The following is a 21844-nucleotide window of genomic DNA, read 5'->3' on the forward strand; positions in this document are numbered from 1 at the left end:
ATTACAATATAACAATAGAAGGCTTTATATTGGTATATTTTATCTGTTCAGTGAGCTAAATTATGCTTGTGCCACAAACCCTAAGCAAGGGGTAGTACATTCATAGAATATCAGCATTGGAAGGGACCTCAGTAGGTCATCTAGTCCAACCCCCCTGCTCAAAGCAGGACCAATCCCCAGACAGATTTTTGCCCCAGATTCCTAAATGGCTCCCTCAAGGATTGAACTCACAACTCTGGGTTTAAACAGGCTAATGCTCAAACCACTGAGCTATCCTTCCTGCCCGCGTTGTTGTGCTGCCCTAGAAATAGACCGGAGAACATTCCCTTTCTGCTGTAGTGGGGAGTGTGGGAATGAGGGTGGAGTTCCTGTGCCAACCCTGTACCTGCATTATCTATATTTTTAACAATGAGGGTCAGTAACCATTGGAACGACTTACCAAGGGTGGTAGTGGATTCTCCATCATTGACAATTTTTAAATCAAGACTGGCTGTTAATCTAAAAAATATGCTCCAATTCAAACAGGAATTAATTTAGGGAAGTCCTGTGGCTTGTATCATACAGGAGGTCAGACTAGATGATACCAGTGGCTTTATAATCTGTGAATCTATGGACCTGGAGCAAATTACTTCTTCCAGCACACTGATGCAGTTGCATTGGTCAGAGCCCCCACTCACCCACCTGTGAAAGCAGCTCTCCCACCCAAGATGCTATCCATGATGTATAGTCAAGAGTTGTCCTGTGCCAGCCTTCATGGAAGTGTTCGATTGACCATAATCTGGCTCATTATATTTTAAAATGACTCAGTTCCAGCCAATAAAGTTAAAAGAGCTGAAACTTTAACTGATAGTTCTTCAATCACAATTAGTTGGAAATACCCAGAATCCAAACATTTGTAAATTTAATAATTTTTTCCATAAATTCTGGTTTACTATGAATAGAACATTATCTCTGATAAGTGCTCCAGTTAGAGCTTTAGTGCTATCATTCTCTTCATAAAAATCCTGGATTTTATCATCCAGCTCATTGATTTATTTCTTCTATTGCTATACTACGTTGTTCTAAACTTACAATTTTATTTTAAATCAGAGTCTAATTTTGTTTGAAGAGTTTATTACAGAGCCATTAAAATCAGAATGTGGTGAAGAAAGAGAACTGGATTTCTGTTCTACTGATTTAACTGCTTCTGATGCAGATGCAACTAAAGGGGATCCCAGTGGCGAATGTGGGGTTTCTGCTGTCCACAGTATTAGTGCCACTTGGAGTGGCAACCAGTTCAGCGGTGGGATATTTAATCAGACTGCCTCCTTTTTTATCTTTCTGTCACCTCTTTGGAGGCAAAAGGATGAAAAGAAGGGGAGCCAGGAAGATTAGATTTTTTTAAAGATCTCCCTCTTAAAATAGAGGTGCTTGGCTACAAGTCAGCCTCTCTGCAGAGAAATTCCAGAGAACAAGAAGAAATGGAGAGAAACCCTTAGACTTCAAAAGGGAAAAAGAGGAAGGAATAACTTTATTTCATATAGATATAGATATGACAACAGAAAAGTGTCATGTAGTGAAAGCTCTGATGAAAATGGACTTAACCTTGCTCTCTATATGTCAGGGAGGGAGGGTGACTTTATCTCTGTTTTATTTCTCTCTCTCTCTCTCCCCTGAAGCTTGCGAGTGTTCCCATCTTGGTAATAATTGTGATCCAGTCACTGGCCGCTGTGTGTGCCCTCCCAATACCATAGGAGAGAAGTGTGATAAATGTGCGCCAAATTACTGGGGTCATGACATTGTCAGTGGGTGCAAGGTGAGTGGATCTCTTATTTTCTCTCTGTGTTTTCCATGCTTTTTATGGGGTAAAGTACAGTAGTTTGAAGCTACAATGCAATTCAAGGCTTGTAAAGAGCCACACGGTTGCATTTGTGAGTTTTGGTATCAGTCAGGGCAGGTGCTGATGACCTGTATCTGAATACTGCAGACTCTGTCCTGGAATGCAATCTGTTATTTGCTGCATCAGCAGATCTGTTTGTACCATACGTTCATCCATGCTGAAGCGGTTGGATATTGTTTGTTTATGATTTCTGTATTCTAGGGAAGATTACTGTCACAGTTCAGGGCAACTGTACCTGTATTCCCCACTCTGGTCCATCAAGGGCACCCACTCTTAGTCTTCTAGCACTCCAGCGATCACCTCTCTTGGGCGGAGACCCACATTTCTCTCCCTACTGATGGGCAGGCTGCACAGCTCCCTGCCTACACTGTGAATTCATCAGCAACGCAGACTGACTCTGGAAGCTGCTTTGCCTTCCTTCCTCAGAGACTATAAACAGCATAACTGCCCACAGTTAAGTTACCATGCAGCTCTTTCAAAGCAAGTGCATTTCTTCCTAAGATGAAAGCACTACAGAGAAAACACACTAAAAATAATAACAGAACCTACACACATGCTAATAAGCTTACCAGAGATCACACCCTGACTTCAGGAAGGGCTCTGGCAGGTGACCAGCCCTTCAAACTCCACCTAGGGGGTTACCAGTGATTACAAGTTCATAATTACCATGGCACACAACACCCATGAATCTGAGAGCATCTCCTTTATACAGGCTGGGTCTTTGACTTGGTAATAGTTGGCAATTAAAAAGTGCTTTCTAAACCGGGTTGTATGCTTCTATTTTAAGAGATGTGTAAACCTTCTTATGAGCATCTAAATCCCACAAGAGTTTGTTACAAGAGTTAAGAAAGAGAAAGAAGGGAAGGAGAAGAGAAGAAAGGAGAGGGAATGAAAAGATGAGAGGATGTGAGACAGGCAGGGGGAGGATTTGAAAGATATGGTAATGACATGCACTGAAGTAAGGTGAGTATCATTCAGCCAAGACTGAAAACTAGTGACAGTGAATATTATGCCACATTCAAATATCTGCTCCTCTCTGCCACTCACCTTGACAAAATGGGGTTTAATACTGCTGCAATTATGCCAGAAGAGAGTGCATTGCCTGAATGTAGTCATATACCCATTAATGACCTTCCTTAAAGGGTTGTTTCTCATCTAGCTCAAGCTGCTAACTAATTATGTAGAATCTTTTCTGTGTGTGTTTAAAGCTCCTCTTGTAAAAATCTTTGTCTTTCTGCTGCAATATAGAATGCTTGGCTTGAAACCAGCCTAATAGGGGTGAAGACCCTTGTCTGAGTTGTGGAATCCATTCTCTGTTTGTCTTTTGTATGAGTGTATTAGCATGGCAGCTGCTATGGCACTACCGAAATTAATAATGATATATCAGTCACATCTTCCCTTCTAGCGTGTTGCAACTAATTTCTCCAAGGTGAGGTGTGAATGCCCACTCCACTTGAGCTCTTAGTGGAGCAGGTTTCAGAGTCTCTCATAACTCTCAGGCTGGAGAATGCTGCATAAAAGTGGTTCCTTGCAAAAGAAACATATGTGATTGTTATTTAGGTTTTGATATTGTACCCCGAGCTATCTCTGTGTGTGGTGAACAATTTGTTCTCTGGGATTTATCTTCCAGCATAATTTATTGAATAAGCCTACTACTTTGAAAAGGTTTTAATTCTTAGACTATACAGCAGCCTGTCAAACATTTGCTAACCATTAGTGTTTCTCTTGCAGTCAGTAAAGATTGAGTGCGTGTCTGTCATATAAATGACCTGTGCTGTGAGCAGGTCTTTTGGATTCAGATGGGATGCTGTAGCTAGTCATGTTAACAAGATTTTAATTTTGAGTGGAAACTAAATCTGCAAATTTTGTCCCTCTCCCTGCCAGCTTTACTTCTTTAATTTTAGTGAGCGTGTGTCCATGCCAGTTACTGTGGCAACTTGTACTATTGGCACTGGAACAATGTTGCTATTGCAGGCAAAGTTTTCTTGATATGAGGCTCCCATCCTACCACTGATTAAATTGAATGTTCTCTGCTAGCATTACCGATACTACTGAGGGATTGATTCTTCTACCCTTTGGAGGTCTTCAGCTTCTCTTACTACCTGCTTCTCTATAGGACCCTTTACAAAGTCAGTTCTGTCTGCACTGTGAAATGTGTTGTCCATGCACTGGAACATAATAACCATTGCACTAGCTCTGGTGAGACTCAGTGGCATTGGGATTGAGACCTATGACAGCTGCAGTTCTGGCAGTGTTGTCTAAGACTGCCCTGCACCAGATGTCAAGATTTGTTTGTGGGTTTAACAAAGCACATTATATTTCTCACTCTGCTACTGCACACCCGGCTACTAGACTGGTTCATTTACAATGCATAAACCTCAAGTGATAAATAAAATATGATGAAAACAATATTGTAAATACATGTACTTTCACTCCTGGCCCCTCCCTTACCCGAACTAGATTGCGGCGTTCTGATACAGATGCACTGCTGTTAACACTGGAAATACATTCATGTATACGAACTCCCAAGTAACCTGTGTTCATCTATGGCTGCAAATGACAAGACTTCCTACAAGAAATGTGATTAAAATCTATTGTGGTGTCTCTCTTCTTTATAGGCCTGTGACTGCAGTGTGGTTGGATCCCTCAGTTTCCAGTGTAACCTAGATACAGGGTGCTGCTCCTGCCACCCTAAATTCTCTGGGGACAAATGCACGCTGTGCAGACCGGGATATTGGAAATACCCACAGTGCATTCTCTGTGACTGCTTTCTGGCAGGGACTGATCCTCAGACTTGTGATGCAGAGACGGAACAATGTTCATGTGTTGATGGTACAGGGCAATGTAGCTGCAAGGTAAGGCAATGAGGTATGCAAGCTGACTTAATGGTGCCATTGGAACCTGCTTCAAAGTTAATGGGGGTTAAGTGTTACATTATGTTGCTCTTTCATCTACTAACGTTTAATAAAGCACGTTCCCAAATGTGGCCTCAACTTCGATTTTTTTTTCTTATTTTATGTCTTTCTTCCTGTCCTTACAGAACTGTTACCATGATGACCATATTCAGTGCACAGAACCAGCTCTTTAGTAAATTAGAGTGACTTTTTGGGTGATAGCAACATTTGGGCCATATCCCATAGTCCTTAATTAATCCTTACTGGGACATTGACTTCAATGGGCGCTTTGTTCAGTAAGGGCTATAGAATTTGTCACATTAATACTCATCTCATCGGAGTGACTCCATTTTAGGATCCTTTATTCTGTTTCAGCATCCAGACATGTAGAGAGAGTAGAGAGCTAGTAATTAAGGAAGAGGGAGCTGAAATTACTATTATTGCTTGATAATTCTTTTACCAAATGGACATTAGTTGACACATTTTAAGCCTAAACTATAGCTCCCAAAGGGAGAAAGGGGGTTTTACAAAGCCTTATAAAAGAAATGTTTTCTCTGGTTGCTTGGTTTTTAAAATTTTGATGAAAGCAGTTGTTTTAATTTATGTGATCCTGGCATGATTGTGAGTCTAAACACAACAGCATGGAGCTCCTATATAAGAACCAGAAACCGTAAATGAGTAGGAGCAAAAGCAGTGACATTGACCATTTAAGGCTGATAGAAAAAAAGTTAAACAAATGGTGTAAATGAAATTAGATAGTCAATATTCTTTCAATTTTAATACTCTGATTTGCTGTTAGTAATAGAAATAGAGATTTTCTTTTCCTGGTATGTTTTATGTTGACATTATTCTTTAAATAAAATATTCAGCTCTTTAATATTGCCTGTGAGTGTTAAAATGCCACAGAATTGGTATAAAAATCCTTTCAAAAAGGCTCAGTGTAAATGATGGGTACATCCAGTGCTACACAGTCTAGCTTTCTTTATTGGGAATAATGGCGTAGTGGAATTAAAAGTATTGACATTCCAACAGTGAATAGCTGCACATTTCAGCCCTTTAAATATTGTTCAATGATGCAGAAAAACAATCAGACGAAGAAAGAAAGTGGGAACATTTTTCCACCCTTGATATTTCTATAAAAATAAATTCCTCAGCTAGTACAGTTAGTACCATACCTTAATTATTCTGATGTGTCAAGATAAACTCATAGCAGACAAAAGGTTTGATTAACCCATCAATTTTGGAGGGCATAATTCCACTGATTTTATCAATAAGCTGTTAAGCACTCCATATCAAAAGTGCAATTTGTTTTCCTACAAGTACCTCTACCAACATGGAGCCAGCATCCTCTGCCCATACTTATCTAGTGGATAGAGGACTGAGATATGTGTGATTGGAGGCTGAAAACCTTAAGCCTTAAATTTTTCCTTAAACCTACTGTTCTCATCCAAACCCCTTTATTGTGCGTGGGATGTGGGGCAGGGGGTTGGTTTTGTTTTTTGGTGTGTCTAAATAAAGCTCTTCCCCATGCTCTTTCTCTTGCAGGTTAACGTGGAAGGTGTCCGTTGTGACAGGTGCAGGTCTGGAATGTTTGGACTCTATGCCAAAAACCCACTTGGCTGCAACAGCTGCTATTGCTTTGGCCTGACTACTCAGTGCAGTGAGGCAAAGGGGCTGATCCGCATGTGGGTGAGTAGGGAACTGCTGAGCCGTGTAATGTGATAATGTTGTTTCCTGCTGGCTTCTTTTAGTCAGGCACAGAGAGGTAGCTAGGAAATGGCAACACGTTTAAGCAATCTTTTCCCCTGAGTACTTTGAGAAGTAGAGAGAGGAGCATGTTCCATTAGACAATCAGGGTCAAAGCATTAAAAAAAATGGTTTGATAGTGTAATAGATGTCAAGCCAAAGTAAAGCTATTAAAACCCAGTAAAAAGCAGTGTACTCAAGTGTGGGAAAATTGTACTGTGACGATCCAGCGCAATAGAGCACTGACACAGAGATGAGAATCTGAACTTGTTGCACAGTTCCCTAACCATATACCAGGGTCATTGTTGCTTGTTGTTAAATATGTCGATTTGATTTGATTAACTCTTCATTTTTCCCCTTATAAATTTTTTTAAACTCGTGCTTCTGACAGATGCTAATCTATTTAAATCCTGGGTTGGTGGGTGGAGCCCACTTGAACAACAAAAGACCTGTCCCCTCAGAAGAGAGGGGTACCACAGATCCCATGTTAGATTGACAGTCCTGGTGACTGAAGTCCGCTGTTTATCTCTAGCACTTTTTCTTCCTCCTGGTAGACGGAGAGGGATTCCAGATTAGCTGTGTTGGTGCAGCTTTATCATCCGACATGGGTTGGGTTGAAAGAAAGGTGATAACACCAGTCATGCCACAGAGCTAATGAAAGCATCAATCCTTTTACAAACTCTGTTTTGGTCTTTACATGAGGGTATAAAGCTGAAGCATTATTTAAAGCTGTTCCCTTTTCTTTATTCGCCCTTCTTTGAATTCTGAGATTTAAACAAGACTTTGCAGATTCACATTGTAGGCTACCTAGGCCTTTATAGTTTTGAATACTCCAGTCTATCTCAAAACAGAGTCATTGCCATTTGAAAAGCCACAAATTCACAAACTTCATACGGCTAATGAAAATCTTTAATGTAGTTCACGTGTGTAAACCATTTTCTTGCTGGCTGATGTACTTGGTGAAAGGTGGCAAGACCCACCTCCAGGAACATGACTTTGAAGTTGGCAGCTGGAAAGAATACTTCTGTGTCCTGTCACTGCACAGCAGCTCCTGAGAATACAATCAGCACAAAAATTGAATACCATGCTGGGCCTCTCCTCTTCCTCAGTGCCCAAATGGCATCTTGTGAAACCCAGATGTGATTTTTCATTGGCTTAATTGTTGTTCCTGACTCCTTAGCATTATGTTGTCTGCATTTCTGCTTTTTATTTTATTGTTCTCTCTGTGTTTGTCCAGCTTGTCGCATGCTTTCTATGAACAATCTCAGTAATTCTGGGCAGAAGTTATTCCTGTTTTCTTTTGACCACAGCAATGATTTGGCTGGCATATTATTGATTTTCTTTCAGTGAGGTTGCGAACATCTGAATAGTTGTGGAATACCATTACATTATCCAATCAGTGTGACTTTTCAGCTCACACACTTTAGTGTATTTGAGAACACAGTAATTTGTTTGAATTTTAAATGAAAGAGATGCAAGTGGAGCTGCGCAGTACAAGAGTTCATACACTTGCCTGAGACCCAAAACAGATTAGAACTGGAAAAGGAAATATTTTTATTGTGGTACAGGTTCACATAGACAACTAATCAGCCTACATCTTGGAAAAATTTCCTCATTCCCACCCCCCTATCCTGCCCTAAACCTCCTGAAGCATGCTCAGTACAGCCTTAGGGCTGCTAACAGTAAATATGTATTCTCACACTGGCCACTAGGCAGGGGCGGCTCTAGGTATTTTGCCGCCCCAACCATGGCAGGCAGGCTGCCTTCAGCGGCTTGCCTGCGGGAGGTCCCCCGTCCCGTGGATTCAGCAGCAGCCTGCGGGAGGTCCGCCGAAGTCGCGGGACCAGCGGACCCTCCGCAGGCATGCCGCCAAAGGCAACCTGCCTGCTGCCCTCGCGGCGACCGGCAGAGCGCCCCCCGTGGCTTTCCGCCTCAGGCACGTGCTTGGCGTGCTGGTGCCTGGAGCCGCCCCTGCCACTAGGTTTCACCAATCATAACAAAAATACCTAAAACATTATACTCCTTCCCCTCTTAATCATTAGTAATAATAAACATAAAACATTAACATTGCAACAGCAAAACAAAACATCCTGACTAATTGGCTGGGTACACTACCTCCAACCTCAGGCAAGTGCAAGGGATTTTTCTGCCATCTCTAGCATAATTGCCTTATCTTTGGGCTCCTCTGAAACCCCTTCCACTTTGTCCCCAAGAATTCAGTCTCGTCACTCAGGTTGTTTTATTTGGCTGTAGACGAGCACCTCCTTGCTCGCTGCACAAATTAGCCGGAGACCTCTTATTTTGCAACCCAGTGTCCTTTTATTTCCCTGTGTTCATTCCTATCACCATCTATATACAACTCTATGTACAAGTCAATTGCAGTTAAGTAGCCAGCCGGGGGACAGCTAGTGCCTGTTGCTAGCTAGGAGCAGCAGTTCCTTACTCCTCCTGTTCCTCCCCCCTCTTCACTTCCTTCCTGTCAGCTTTATAGGCCTTCCTCTCAGCAGGCTCACAGGTGATTGCTCTTAGGCACCTTTAATAAGCCACATCCTGCCAGCTCCAATCAGTTCCTCTGTATGGGAGCTACGCTAGCAGGTTCTGAGCTAATAGGGGCTGGTTCAGTGCCTCTTAGGCCAGCACCCTGTTACATTGGCGTACAGGAAAGCTACAGTGAGTTGATCTGACTCAAACATAGGTGGGTGGAGGTAGGTCAGACCACACATCCAACGTTACACAACAAACCTCTTACTTTGTTACAGTTACACATGACATTACATTTACTATGCATTGCATCACATGTTTTGGATTGGCCTGGTCACTTTGTAGGAACCAATCCCTGTACAGCATGCTCTGTCCACACACTGTCCATGCACAACTTATTCCTTACCTCATCTTATATTTCAGGGATATCTTACCCATTGTTATCTCGACCACTGTAAATGGTTCCCTGGGTGTTCCCCCTTATCTTAGTTAGAACAGACATTGTGTTTCCAGCCTGCTGATCCCTTTACCTCCTTAATTGTGTCTCCCATGAGTCCTCATCCATGTCCATTACTCATGTCAAGCCAGGCCTTACTAACACAAGTCCAGTCTATTTCTAGGTTTGGGAGATTTTCTGGAACAGTGCAATGGAAACACCTGTGATCCTTGATCAGTAGCAGGTGCAGAAGGACTTTCTGATAATACAACCATCTCTGCAGACTTAATGTCCAAGTCTGCTCTAGTGGTTGATATGAGGTCCCCAGCAATCTCACTATTTCTGGATGTAGCAATTGGGTAGTCTAATGACTCTGCAACACCTGTTACTTCAATGTCCAAATGAGAATTATCTACTGGTGACGTCTCGTGGTACTGCAGATGAACATGATTGTGATATCTATGAATGTGCCTCCCATCTGATAACTCAGTTACCCAAGAAAGTGGTTTTGCATGTGCTGTGATGCGAACAGATAACCAGTTCGTGCCATAAGACCATATACTGTATTATGTGCACCTAATGTTCTTGGTGATGCTCAGACATCATAGTATAACTTTTGTGCTGCCTGATTTTCCTTCAGCTTAGCAGCTTTAACAGTGTAGAGTGTCCAAATGAGTTCTTAGTTTCCTTCCCATTAAGGTGACTTTCCGTTTTTGGCTAGTGGCATCATGCAATAGTGGAAAAGAAGACTGGCCAGTTTGGCTTCTACGTCATCTTCTGCATTCCCTCTTTTATGATTTGGACAGCCCATTCTACTAGATCATTTGAGGAAGGGTGTTTGGTGCAGTTCTACTGTATTTGATGCTGTCCCCCCCCCCCATACATTCCTGAAATACAACACTAGTGAGCTGGGGACCATTGTCACTCATCACTGTCTCAAGCAATCCAAAAATGGAAAATGTAAGTCAAAGTTTATCAAGTGTAGCCTCAGCTGTGGAGGACGGAATTACGTATGCTTCAGTCCATTTTGAATGAACAACAATTATTTTTAAAAACATTTTCTCCATAAATGAACCAGCATAGTCTACATTAAGTCTCACCTAGGATCACTGAAGCCACCCCTATGAGTGCAAAGGAATTTTCAGTGGAGCATGGCAGCTAGATTGTGCAACAGTGTGTGGTTTGCCAACAGTCTCGATTTTCTGATCCATTCCCGGGTACCACACACAACTGAACGTGACCCCCTTCATGTGAACAATGCCAGGATATGCTTCATGTAACAACTTCAGTACCACTGATCTACTTACTTGGAGGTACGATCACTCAGGACTCTAATAATAAGCACCCAACCTGGACACTTAAAGAATCCTTTAGTGAGTAGTAATATTGGAGCTCTGTGCTTACTCTCTCTGTCCAGCCAGTTGTAACCATTCTCTGCAGTCACAACAATAATGGGTCTCTCTCTGTCTCTCTTTTTATCTGTGCTGCCTCAATTAGAGAAGTGGACAGTAGTACAATAAGGAGAATGGTTCCTGTAGGTTGAGGTACTCTGGGCTGGCTATCCGGTAAAGGAAGTCTACTCAGAGCATCTCAATGCTTTTCCAGATTTATAATCAAACTCATAGTCATAAGCTGATAAGGTGAGAGCCCATCTCTGATTTCTGGCAGATGCTATAGGGGGTATAGGTTTGTGTTCACCAAACATATCTTTCAGAGGTTTATGATCTGTGTATAACAAAATGCCTGCCATATAGGTGAAACTTCTTTACCCCCCAAAGACTACTGCTAGCCCTTCTTATTGTGGTTTAGGAAAAAATTCTGCTGGAGCTAGTGACCTTGTTGCATAACTGATTGGATGCTCAGACCCATCTGATATTCAGTGGGCTAGTACCACTTCCATTCCATATGATGAGGCATCACAAGACAATAACTGCTTTTTCTGGCTTTTATAATGAACTAAAGAGTTTGACTGTAGCAATTAGAACTGAAAAAGGAAATATTTTATTGTGGCACAGGACCACACAGACAACTAATCAGTCTCCATCTTAGAAAAAAATCCTCACATCCCTCCAACCCAGTGGAACATGCTCAGTACAGCCTTAGAGCATCTAACGGTAAATAGTTATTCTCACATTGGCTGCCTGGTGACCATAAGTGTAACAAAAAATGCCTATATTACACCTGTCTACCCTGTAGGTCTAGATCTCACGTGAAAATAAGAGGTGTGTTTCATCTTAATATAAGATTCTCAGACTCTGAACAGAAGTGTGGCCCAGGACTGACATAACAGACATATCAAAGTCTTATGAACAAGCTACATTGGCAGAGGTCTGTGAAGAGCTTGCAGACCCATGCTTACATCACGCTGTATTTGGCTCTAGCCAGTGCTGCTTTTTCCTCGCTTTCATGAGCACTAAATGCAAAGGGCTAGATGGTGGAACTCTTACAGTGCGCAACATTTATTCAAATAGTTCTATTTAGTGGGACTACTCACATGACTAATGGCTCCACAATCTAGTGTGAAAGTAAGTACAACCAGTTTTTAAGAGAATAAAAAATAAAAGAATAACAAGACTTTGCCTACATGAAAAAAGCTTGAAAAAATAAACTGTCTGGTTTTTCTTTTTAATCCCTTTAATATGTGCAGCTGACCTTGAAGCCAGAACAGATGGTTCTGCCACTGGTAGATGAAAACCTTCAGGACAGTACTACCAGAGGGGTTGTATTCCAGCATCCAGAGATAGTAGCTAACATTGAACTGGTGATGCAAGATCTCCAATCAGAACCTATTTACTGGAAACTTCCAGAGCAGTTTGAAGGACGAAAGGTAAAGACGATTCCTTTGAATTCTGCCAAAAATTGACATTTTAGAAATGCTTCTGATTCCTCTATTGGGAAAATCACAGCAAACTGGAAGGTGCTTGCAAAGAATAAATATTTTTGTCTTTACCATTTGTCATGGCAAAATTGTCACAAAAATAATAGGAAATTCTATTAATTGTCATCAAAACTTGGAGTCCTGTAACATCAATACTATCTTAAACTAGATATTTAATCATACAAATATATAATAAATATGCTACTAATGGGAATTTTATTGTCCAGGGCAGGCAATGATAGCCAACAGATCTGTCAGGAATTCCAGATTTTAGCTTGTGATTTTATTTATTTGCACAAGATGGAGCATTTCACAAAACTACTATTTAAAAAAAGCGGAAGGATTGTATTAATATTTCACTCTGTTGACTCCCTGCCTCTCCCAATCTGACAGAAATGTCACACAAGCTTTGTATGTCTTGTGTAGACACAGTTTGTTGAAAATGTTTGAAACAGCCTTCTCTCTGGGCCTTTTGCACCTCTGTGGCTCTATTGTGTGTAGCACTTTTGAAGTCCCCTGTTTGGGCTCATGGGAATGTTGATATTCCCACAGACTCTCACAGAGAGGGACATTTGTTTTTACAGTTCTGCAGAAACAAATTACTTTCATGTATGTCTGTGCACAATCCTTGATTTCCCTATATTCCAAGTAGCACATGCCTCTGTACATTCTCGCTCTCTCTCTCTCTCTCTCTCTCATGTATCTATACATCCATTTGTAATACTTACATATCCATCATGTATGCACAGAGATATTTTTGTAGCTAACTGTAACTGGTATCTCTGTTTGCTTTGTTAGCTGACTGCCTATGGAGGGAAACTGAAATATGCTATCTACTTTGAAGCACGCGAGGAGACGGGTTTTGCTACCTATAATCCCCAGGTCATCATCAGGGGTGGGCCTCCCACAAGTACTAGAACTATCATCCGGCATATGGCTGCTCCTTTGATTGGTCAGCTGACAAGACATGAGATAGAGATGACAGAGGTAATGTTTTAGTCTGTTCTGTTTCAGAATGTTAACCCTTGGTTCTGTTGATACTGTTAACTGGCTGGCTTTTGTCTTACTGTTTCCTTCAGCATGAATGGAGATATCGTGGTGATGACCCAAGAGTCAGTAGTACTGTGACACGTGAGGACTTCTTGGATGTGCTGTACAACATTCATTACATTCTTATTAAGGCTTCTCATGGCAGTATCATGAGACAAAGCAGGTAACAATTTCATGCAATAGCCTGAAATACTGCAGCCATCCCAGCTAATTCACTTGAGACTTCAAACTGAATTTTTAATCTAGGCACAAAATCAGTGGGACGTAAAGCTGGAGAAGTTGGAGAAAGGCACTGTATTAAGAGAAAACCATAAGTATTGTAGCCAAATGAGACTTGTATTCTCAGTATCCCAAAGCCAAGAAAAAACCAAAAATATATTTTGTAAACAGATTTGAATGCTATGCAAATATTGTGCTATTATATAAATATGAATTTTGGCCTGTGAAATATTTGTCTCTTGGCAATTAGTAGTGAATAAATGATTAGTGATTCAAATAGTGCCCACTTAAAATGACACTTATGCCAATATAGTAGAGGCAGATAAAAGTAATAGGCTACAAATATCTCTATCTAGATATAGAATTTCAAGAAGGTACTACGTGGTAGAACTAAAAAGGTGTGTAACTTTGCAATATTTGTGTAACAGAGACATGGGAGACTAGTAGCTGTGCCCTAGAAGTGATAGAAGCAGATGGTTGCTATTTATTATTCATTATTAATTTTTGTAAGTAATTTTAAAGGGACTAACCAACTATTCTCCAAAACTTGGATGTCCCCTGCAGCTGCGGGTGTCACCGTCATTTCAGATTGTCTATTTTTGGCATGTTCAGTTTACAATATTGTGTGATGTGCACAGGGAAACTTCAGTTTAGAGGAGTGGGAAAGCATGATTTCTCATGGGAAACTTTGAAAAGCATTCTCTTTGCTCTGGAAAAATATTCCATCTACTTATATCAATCACTGTTAGCACTACAGAGCCCAGCTCAGATGTGGAGAATGAAGTGAACTCTATCCTGGCTCATGTATCATAAGAAAAATTGCTATATGATTTCCATTTTCAGAATCTTTATGCTAAGGTGTACAGAGATGGACACCTTATTCAAAGCTAGCTACACCAAAGGATAATGCACCTCGATTGGATCAGGGCTACCAGTGATGATGTGTAAATCAGGAGACGAGAGATCGACTTTCCAATTTCAGGGTGTGTTTGCAGGGATAGCAGTTACAAAACCAAGGTGCGATTTTACAGAGTCACATTACAGAGTATAGCCTTTTATATAGCAGCAGGACTTGCTAAAGAGTTAATCTTTCCCCCTTCTGGTACCTCTCCACCTGTGTATGATATCACAATTGATGTGGAGATGATTGTCACAATAAAGTTTTATGATATCTGTCTAGGCATTTATGTAATGCTCATCACCATGATATTTGAGACATTAGGTGGAGAATTAGCAGGCAAACCCCTGCAATCTATACTCAGACAAAATGCCTATTGATTTCAGAGGAAATTTCATTTGAATAAGAACAGTAGAATCAATCCCAAAAAGTCCTTAGAAGTCATTGGGAGATTAGCCTAAGAACTACAGACTTGGATTCAGGAGACAAGTTAAACCACAGACTTTTCCATCCCTATTCAGAACAGCCCTTAAGCACATGCTTACCTTTGAACATGTACTTAAGTCCAGTGACTTAAAGTTAAGCATGTGCTTTAGTTGTGTCCTGGATGCTTTCCTGAATTGGAGGCTAACTCTGAACAAGCAAAGCTTCTCTTCTCATCCAGTTGCCATTAGAGGGAAGAGAGTTATAGACAAAATTATTACAAAGGACTACTGTCAACGTTTTTCAAAGTGTACAATGAGGAGTTAATAGTTCTTTAATTCTAACACGAAAATTCTTTCAACTCAAATGTTTGAAAAACCAGAGCTGCAGATGACTGATATACTGTAGAAAAACACTGTCAATGAAAATTTGAACCAGACCCAAGTGTAAAATAGCTTAATTCCAATGTTAGCCCTATATTAGCCATATAATTTATAATTTGTTTTTGCAAGAAAGCTATGCTATTAAGGAGAGTTATTTAGAGGTTTCTACTAAAAATCCAAAGGCAAACATTTTTCTCCTACTGTATTCATTTTGTTGTTCTCCTTTTTCACATTCACCACTCAAAATTGAAATATTTCTTTCATAGATTCAAATTAGATTTTGTTTTGCTTTTCAGGCAATTGGATTTTGATAATAAATTAGTTTGGATTGGAAGTATGCTTTCAATTTTACTGTTAATTGTTTCAGAATACTAGATGCTGATCAGGTAGCAGTGGTTAGACTGGTTCTCGTTAGACATGCTTCAGGAAGCAACTGAACCTAACATACCTTAAGTAGCGCTTTTACCCAGACAACAAGTAGCTTTGTGGTCCCAAAGTATATTGTTATGTAAATTCAGCTCTGGGACAGTATATAGTTTGTACCGTACACAGAGCGTTGCCTCTGGTTTACAACTAGACTGCAGTCTAAGGGCTTCATTGCGGGCTTTATAGGCATGACAGGGACCTTGGATTCCTACTTGCATTGCTAGTCCATGCTAAAGCCCATCCCTTCATGTACACAGCTATTTTTTGCTGTGCTCACATCATACCATAGATTGCAGTGTAGGCATATCCTGTATCTTGAAGATGATGGGGAAGCAGATTCCACTCTGTTTTTATATTAAATGTACAGGGAGTTCCATTCAAGCTTGTGTTGACACTCCATACAAAAACAATAATTTTGGACCGTATTTATTTTGCAGTCCATTGTTTTTGTCTCCTCCTTGTTCTAATTCTCTATTCCAGGTGACCCTCCTTCTCAAGTAGGGTCAAAGGTATATGGGCTGGAGAGTGCTGCTGTCACTTGGGACAGTGCATTGACTCAAGATATTAGTGGTGAACTCCGGATCCCATTGAAGTCAATCGCAAAACTCACATTGATTTGAATGGGTCAGGATTTCACCCTAGATTTGCTTATGGTCTTCCTGGTGTTGGTGGCTATATACCAAAATGACAGGTGCAATAGATGTGCCTGGCCCTAGACAAATAGATCAGTATAATTGAGGAAATCTGTGAGTTGGGTCATTTGGGAGTATGAACAGGAGCTAATTATTTCCATAAGTTTCTTTGCACTAATGCCTACACACAGATATTTAATAAATAAATTCTAGCTGGATTAGTTTCTTTATTTTGATTTAACTCTTATTATAAGTATTCATATTCACTGATAGAAGAGAGAGAAATTTCCTCTCCTTGTTAGATTTGGAATTATTTTTGGAAACTTTAAAATTTACATGGCTTGCCCTATATTTTTTGCTTATTAAAGAGCAACAAATGTTTTCACAGTTTAGTATTCATTTAAACAAAAAAAAAGAATGAGAGGGCTAAAATACCTCCTTTCGGCAAAATAACAATTTTGCAATCCCCTGGGATAAACTAATGCTTTAGAAATGTCTTTTGCTGTCATTGTCCATGCTTCATTTGATGCCCTTTAGAATCATTTTGTCTGTTCAGTGTATGTGGGGAGGATAGTTGGGAGATGAGGGCATAAGATATTAATATAATCAAGTGGACATTTGGGGAGGGAAAGAGTTGGCAGTTGAACTGACATTAACCAACTTCTATGTATTTCTTTGTTTTAAACATTTTGCTTATTTATCCTTGTGATTCTGAGATAAAAAAAAGAATTCTGGCTAAGGTCTTAAAATTGCTGCTAAAAGGCAATTAACTGTCCAATGTCTTTGAAGTCTGTTCTATAGCTTGTTAGCTTGCTTTAGTTGCTGGGGATACATTTTATTTTTAAAAATGCCTCATTAGAAGCATATTTAGTGAATAAAGTTATCGTTGCACTCCTGTAAATTGTGAACTGGATCCAGGTTTAGTGTGAGACATCAATTTCTTACTGATCTGTTCAAATGAGGAATCAGATATGGGCTTTTGTCAGTATTTTGGCTGCAAATAGAAAAGAGGAGATGGAAGTAAGAAGAGTAGGCGAGTTAGTTAAACTTCAGGGTAGAAATGGAAAATCAAATTGAAGATATGTTGGGTTTGAAGTTTCCTTCATACACAGGCAAAAATAGAGCAGTTTTTGTCTCATATTGATGAGGCCAAGAAGGTTCAAGACAGCCAAAGGAAGCTTTTTTCTCCTGTACTGGCCGTCTTTGAACCTGCATTGAAACAGTGCTTTATGGAGTTGATAAGCTTTATTTGCTGGTTTGTGTTTTCCAGAATTTCTGAGATATCGATGGAAGTTGCTGAAGAAGGCAGTGTGTCTAGAATGAGTCCTCGTGCTCACTTGATTGAGAAATGTGACTGCCCACTGGGCTATTCTGGATTGTCATGTGAGGTACAGTTTTTGGTTAACCTTCATTAAATGTCTTTACTTTGTATTCGTCTTTCATCAGTAATGGTATGAGAAGAGTTTCAAATAATAACTATGCTTAACTAAGCTGCCCACTCTCCCTTGATTTTATTCCCTCTGTTCCTTCTCTCCCAGGTCCCCATCCTTCAAAGCCTTTAAGCCAGGGGTAGGAAACCTATGGCACGCGTGCCAAAGGTAGTACTTGAGCTAATTTTCAGTGGCACTCACACTGCCCGGGTCCTGGCCACTGGTCCGGGGGGCTCTGCATTTTAATGTAATTTAAAATGAAGCTTCTTAAACATTTTAAAAACCTTATTTACTTTATATACAAGAATACTTTAGTTATATATTATAGACGTATAGAGAGAAACCTTCTAAAAATGTTAACATGTATTACTGGCACGTGAAATCGTAAATCAGAGTGAATAAATGAAGACTCAGCACACCACTTCTGAAAGGTTGCCAACCCCTGCTTTAAGCACTTATTTAACTTTAAGCAGATGAGTAGTCCCATTGGAATTATTCATGTGCTTAAAGTTAAGCACATTAAACTTTGCTGGATCAAAGCCTCAGCACTTGAGTTGTGTGAGCAATGGAAATCATTGGAACTTGTTGAAAGAGGTGAGATGTATACAGGAGAACCTCAAAGATATGAACACCAGAGTCACGGACTTACCAATCAACCAGATACCATGTGGAACTGAAAGCAATCAGTCAGGCAGCAGGGGAGACCAACACCCCCCCCCCCCCCAGCAAATACTGTACTGCCTCGGGCTTTAGCTCTGGGGTTTAGGGCTTCGACTACGGGTGGTTACGGCTGCAGCTGCAGGGGGGTCCAGGGCTCCAGGCGGGGGTGGGGGCCTCAGGTTCTGACCCTTGAGAGCACCAGGGCTCAGGGCTTTAGACCGGGGGGAGCCCTGGGGCTTGGGGCTTCAGCCCTGCACTTCAGTTCCTGGATTCAGCCCCACAGGAGGCGCTGGTGCTTGGGGCTTCTGCCCCGCAGCTCAGTTCCTGGCTTAAGCCCCATGGGGGGTGCTGAGGCTCATGGCTTTAGCTACAAGGGGAGCGCCAGTTTCAGTCCCAGTGGTTCCCCCATAGCTAAAGCCCCGAGCCCTGTCCTCCATCCCCGGCTGAAACTGGGAGTGGAGCTCTGGGGAGCCCCAGTGCCTGCTGCAGGGCAGAAGCCAGGAATGGAGCTGCAGGACTGAAGCCCTGAGCCCCAGTGCCCACTGCAAGGCTGAAACTGGGAACGGAGCCTCAGGGCTGAAGCCCTGAACCCCAGTGATCCCCCCCAGGTCTAAAGCCCTGATCCCTGGTGCTCCCACAAGGCAGAAGCCCTCAGCGCCCCTACCCCCAGTCTTGGTGCCTTGAGGGTCAGAAGCTCAGTACCCTCCCACCTGGGTCTCTGACACACACACACACACACAGACCCTCACCCTGCGGCTGCAGCCCCAACCCCACTGTGGCTGAAGTCCATAATGTCTTGTTCAGAGTTACGGACCATTTCAGAGTTATGTACAGCCTCCATTCCCAAGGTGTCCATAACTCTGAGATTCTACTGTATTAGCAATACCTCGCTTCTGGAGGCTAGCTTACAAATATCACTTCATGACTATTTCTTAAAATGCTCAAATACTGCCACTGGCTTGGTATTTTCTTGGCCAGTTCTCTGCAGTGAATTTGAAGTTAAGTACTTGGCAAAACAGCCATGAACTGACAGAGTATCACACATTCTTATTTACCACTGCAGCTGGGTGGATGCAGCCAAAAATTGTCAGTGACTTTTGAATGTTTTAAAACAAATTCCTTTTAAGTTCATTCACATCCCTTTTGCTTGTATTTTAAAAAAACATTCTCTCAAATGCATTTATAGGCAGGAGTGTTCCCCCAAAACCAAGATTTTTAAGTGGATATTACAAAACCTTTCCCTAGTGACTTTTGAATTTATACCTGTGCAGATTCATATTGAAAAAATTAATCTAAGTGATGCATTCATACAGTCGAGTAATAGAAACAATAGGTAGCCTCTGGGTTCAATAAAAACAGCTTGAATTTTGAATATTAAATATTTACCATGAGTCATGAACAAACTATAGACTAACAAATATGCACAATAGCTATTTGGTGAATTTCACTTAATTTTCAGCTCATGACTTGTCCACAAACAGATAGTAATTTCTTTGAAATTTTTCACCAGACAGTTATTTATTATTACACCCCCAAAAACTTCATTAAAAGAACACTGTTAAGGTTTCAAAGTCAAACACCCAAACGTAGAGCTGTGTAGAGGATGGAAGTTCCAGTTCATTAAGTATTTTGAGGTCTGGAAATTGGACTTTCATCATAAGGCCCAAAATCAAAACAATTTTTTTGAATTAGGTCAAAATGAAACCTTACTGACTCAAAAAAACCTGACTCGAAATTCTTTCAACTTTTCAATTCTCTGCAAATTTTGTTTTCATTTTGAATCAAACCAAAACTTGTTTTCAATTTTTCAAATTGCAAGCAAACCAAAACATCCATTATTCACCCAGCTCTTATATGTGGTAATGTAATTAGAACAGTATCATAATGCACACTTTCTGGGGAGGAGAGGTAAGGTTGAAGTTACAGAGTTGCCATTTCCTGCTTAATTGTGCAATATTAATACTCTCACAATATATATTTTAATAGAATATTCTATAAAGGATTAAGCCCCCATATTCCAATAGGAAAAGAGAAAGATCTGATACCCAGTTGCTTTTTAGCACATGCTAATAAGTAGTAAAGCTTGTCCTATTATCTGGAATCATTTCTACTGCTTGGCTTAGTCCCTATCCCAAAATTGCAGTTGTAAGAGCTATGCATATAGTATTTTTGCCTCAGATATGTCAGAGATGACATTGGTGTCCAAAATTTGTATTCAAGTGCGTGCCCAAAATATAAGGATAAAAGAGACCTTTCCTGATATGCACTTGCTGGTATCTTTCAGAAATAGTTGTGGCAAATGCATTCAACATCCTCATCATTTACTTCATATTATAACCATATTCTGGGTCATTTCATAATTTTCAAATCAATACAGATGAGAAGAATGTCAATAGCATATTAGACAAATGAGTTAGAGTTTCAACTTAGGTGAGGACTTACGAAAATTGCATATTTGTACCCTAATCCTAAGGCTCTCAGCACTTGTAAAGGGTTCCACTGTACCAGTTTGTTTTGGACAAGGACATTTTTGAGGGGAAAAACTAAGAATCTGTAGTAAGGAGCAAAATTACTTCCACTTGAGATTATTCCTCTAAATTAGAATTCCTCACAAGCCGTGGTAAAGGCAGATAGACTGTTTCTGTGCTTCACTGATTTTAACATATTCTAAACCAAAATAAAAGTGAGTTGAGATTACTTACTTCTGACTTTAAAGAAAATAATTGTGTTTCTACTTTCTCTCTTACTTAGATTCTTGAATGGGTCACCAATGATTATAAACTTAACATACTGCTACAGGCTTTTGTACAAGCACAGTCAAGCACATGTCAATTAACACTTCACTCAAATATCCCACTTTTGATAGTGCAAAGCTGCTGTATAGTCTTTACTTCAGTTTCCCTTCTGTTTTACTTTGCATCCATTTTACTGCCATGTAATGGAGGCAGAACGTCCACCCCTTCAGAAAAGCCTAAATCCTCATCAAGAATAGGACATGACCTCATTAAGACACCCTTAATAGGATTTGGTGATCTGTTCTGTTGTACATTATACTATAAAACTGAATATCTTATCTATGAGGACCAAAGTAGGTGAGGTAATGTCTTTTATTGAACTAGCTTATGTTGGTGGAAGGGGCAAGCTTTCGAGCTTCACAGAGCTCTTCTGCAGGTCTGGAGATGGTAACCAGAGTGTACAAGCTGAATATATGATGGGACAGATTGTTAAGCATGTGGGGTTGTAGACCACTTCAAATAAAGTGGCCAATTAACACTTCTGCAGTCATAGGTGAATGGAGGGTTAGGCAGCAGGGTGCATTACAGATTGTTGTAATAGGCTGTAACATTAATGTCTCGGTTAAGTCCATGGTTTTAGTGTCCAGCAGAGTTATGAATTTAAGTTCCCAGGC

General features: G+C 40.6%; 1 protein-coding gene across 1 annotated transcript in view; it reads left to right on the plus strand.

Annotated features, from left to right (window-relative positions):
* LAMA2 (laminin subunit alpha 2) overlaps positions 1 to 21844 on the plus strand; it is a 407250-nt gene that overhangs the window by 255577 nt on the left and 129829 nt on the right. Inside the window, exons 23-29 of the mRNA XM_045010304.1 lie at positions 1659 to 1795; positions 4498 to 4734; positions 6319 to 6462; positions 12084 to 12263; positions 13113 to 13301; positions 13394 to 13527; positions 17616 to 17733. Coding sequence (XP_044866239.1) covers positions 1659 to 1795; positions 4498 to 4734; positions 6319 to 6462; positions 12084 to 12263; positions 13113 to 13301; positions 13394 to 13527; positions 17616 to 17733 — 1139 coding nt within the window. The remainder of the gene's footprint in view (positions 1 to 1658; positions 1796 to 4497; positions 4735 to 6318; positions 6463 to 12083; positions 12264 to 13112; positions 13302 to 13393; positions 13528 to 17615; positions 17734 to 21844) is intronic.

The sequence above is a fragment of the Mauremys mutica genome, chromosome 3 (genome assembly GCF_020497125.1).
Source record: "Mauremys mutica isolate MM-2020 ecotype Southern chromosome 3, ASM2049712v1, whole genome shotgun sequence".
In the NCBI taxonomy this organism is placed as follows: domain Eukaryota; kingdom Metazoa; phylum Chordata; order Testudines; family Geoemydidae; genus Mauremys; species Mauremys mutica.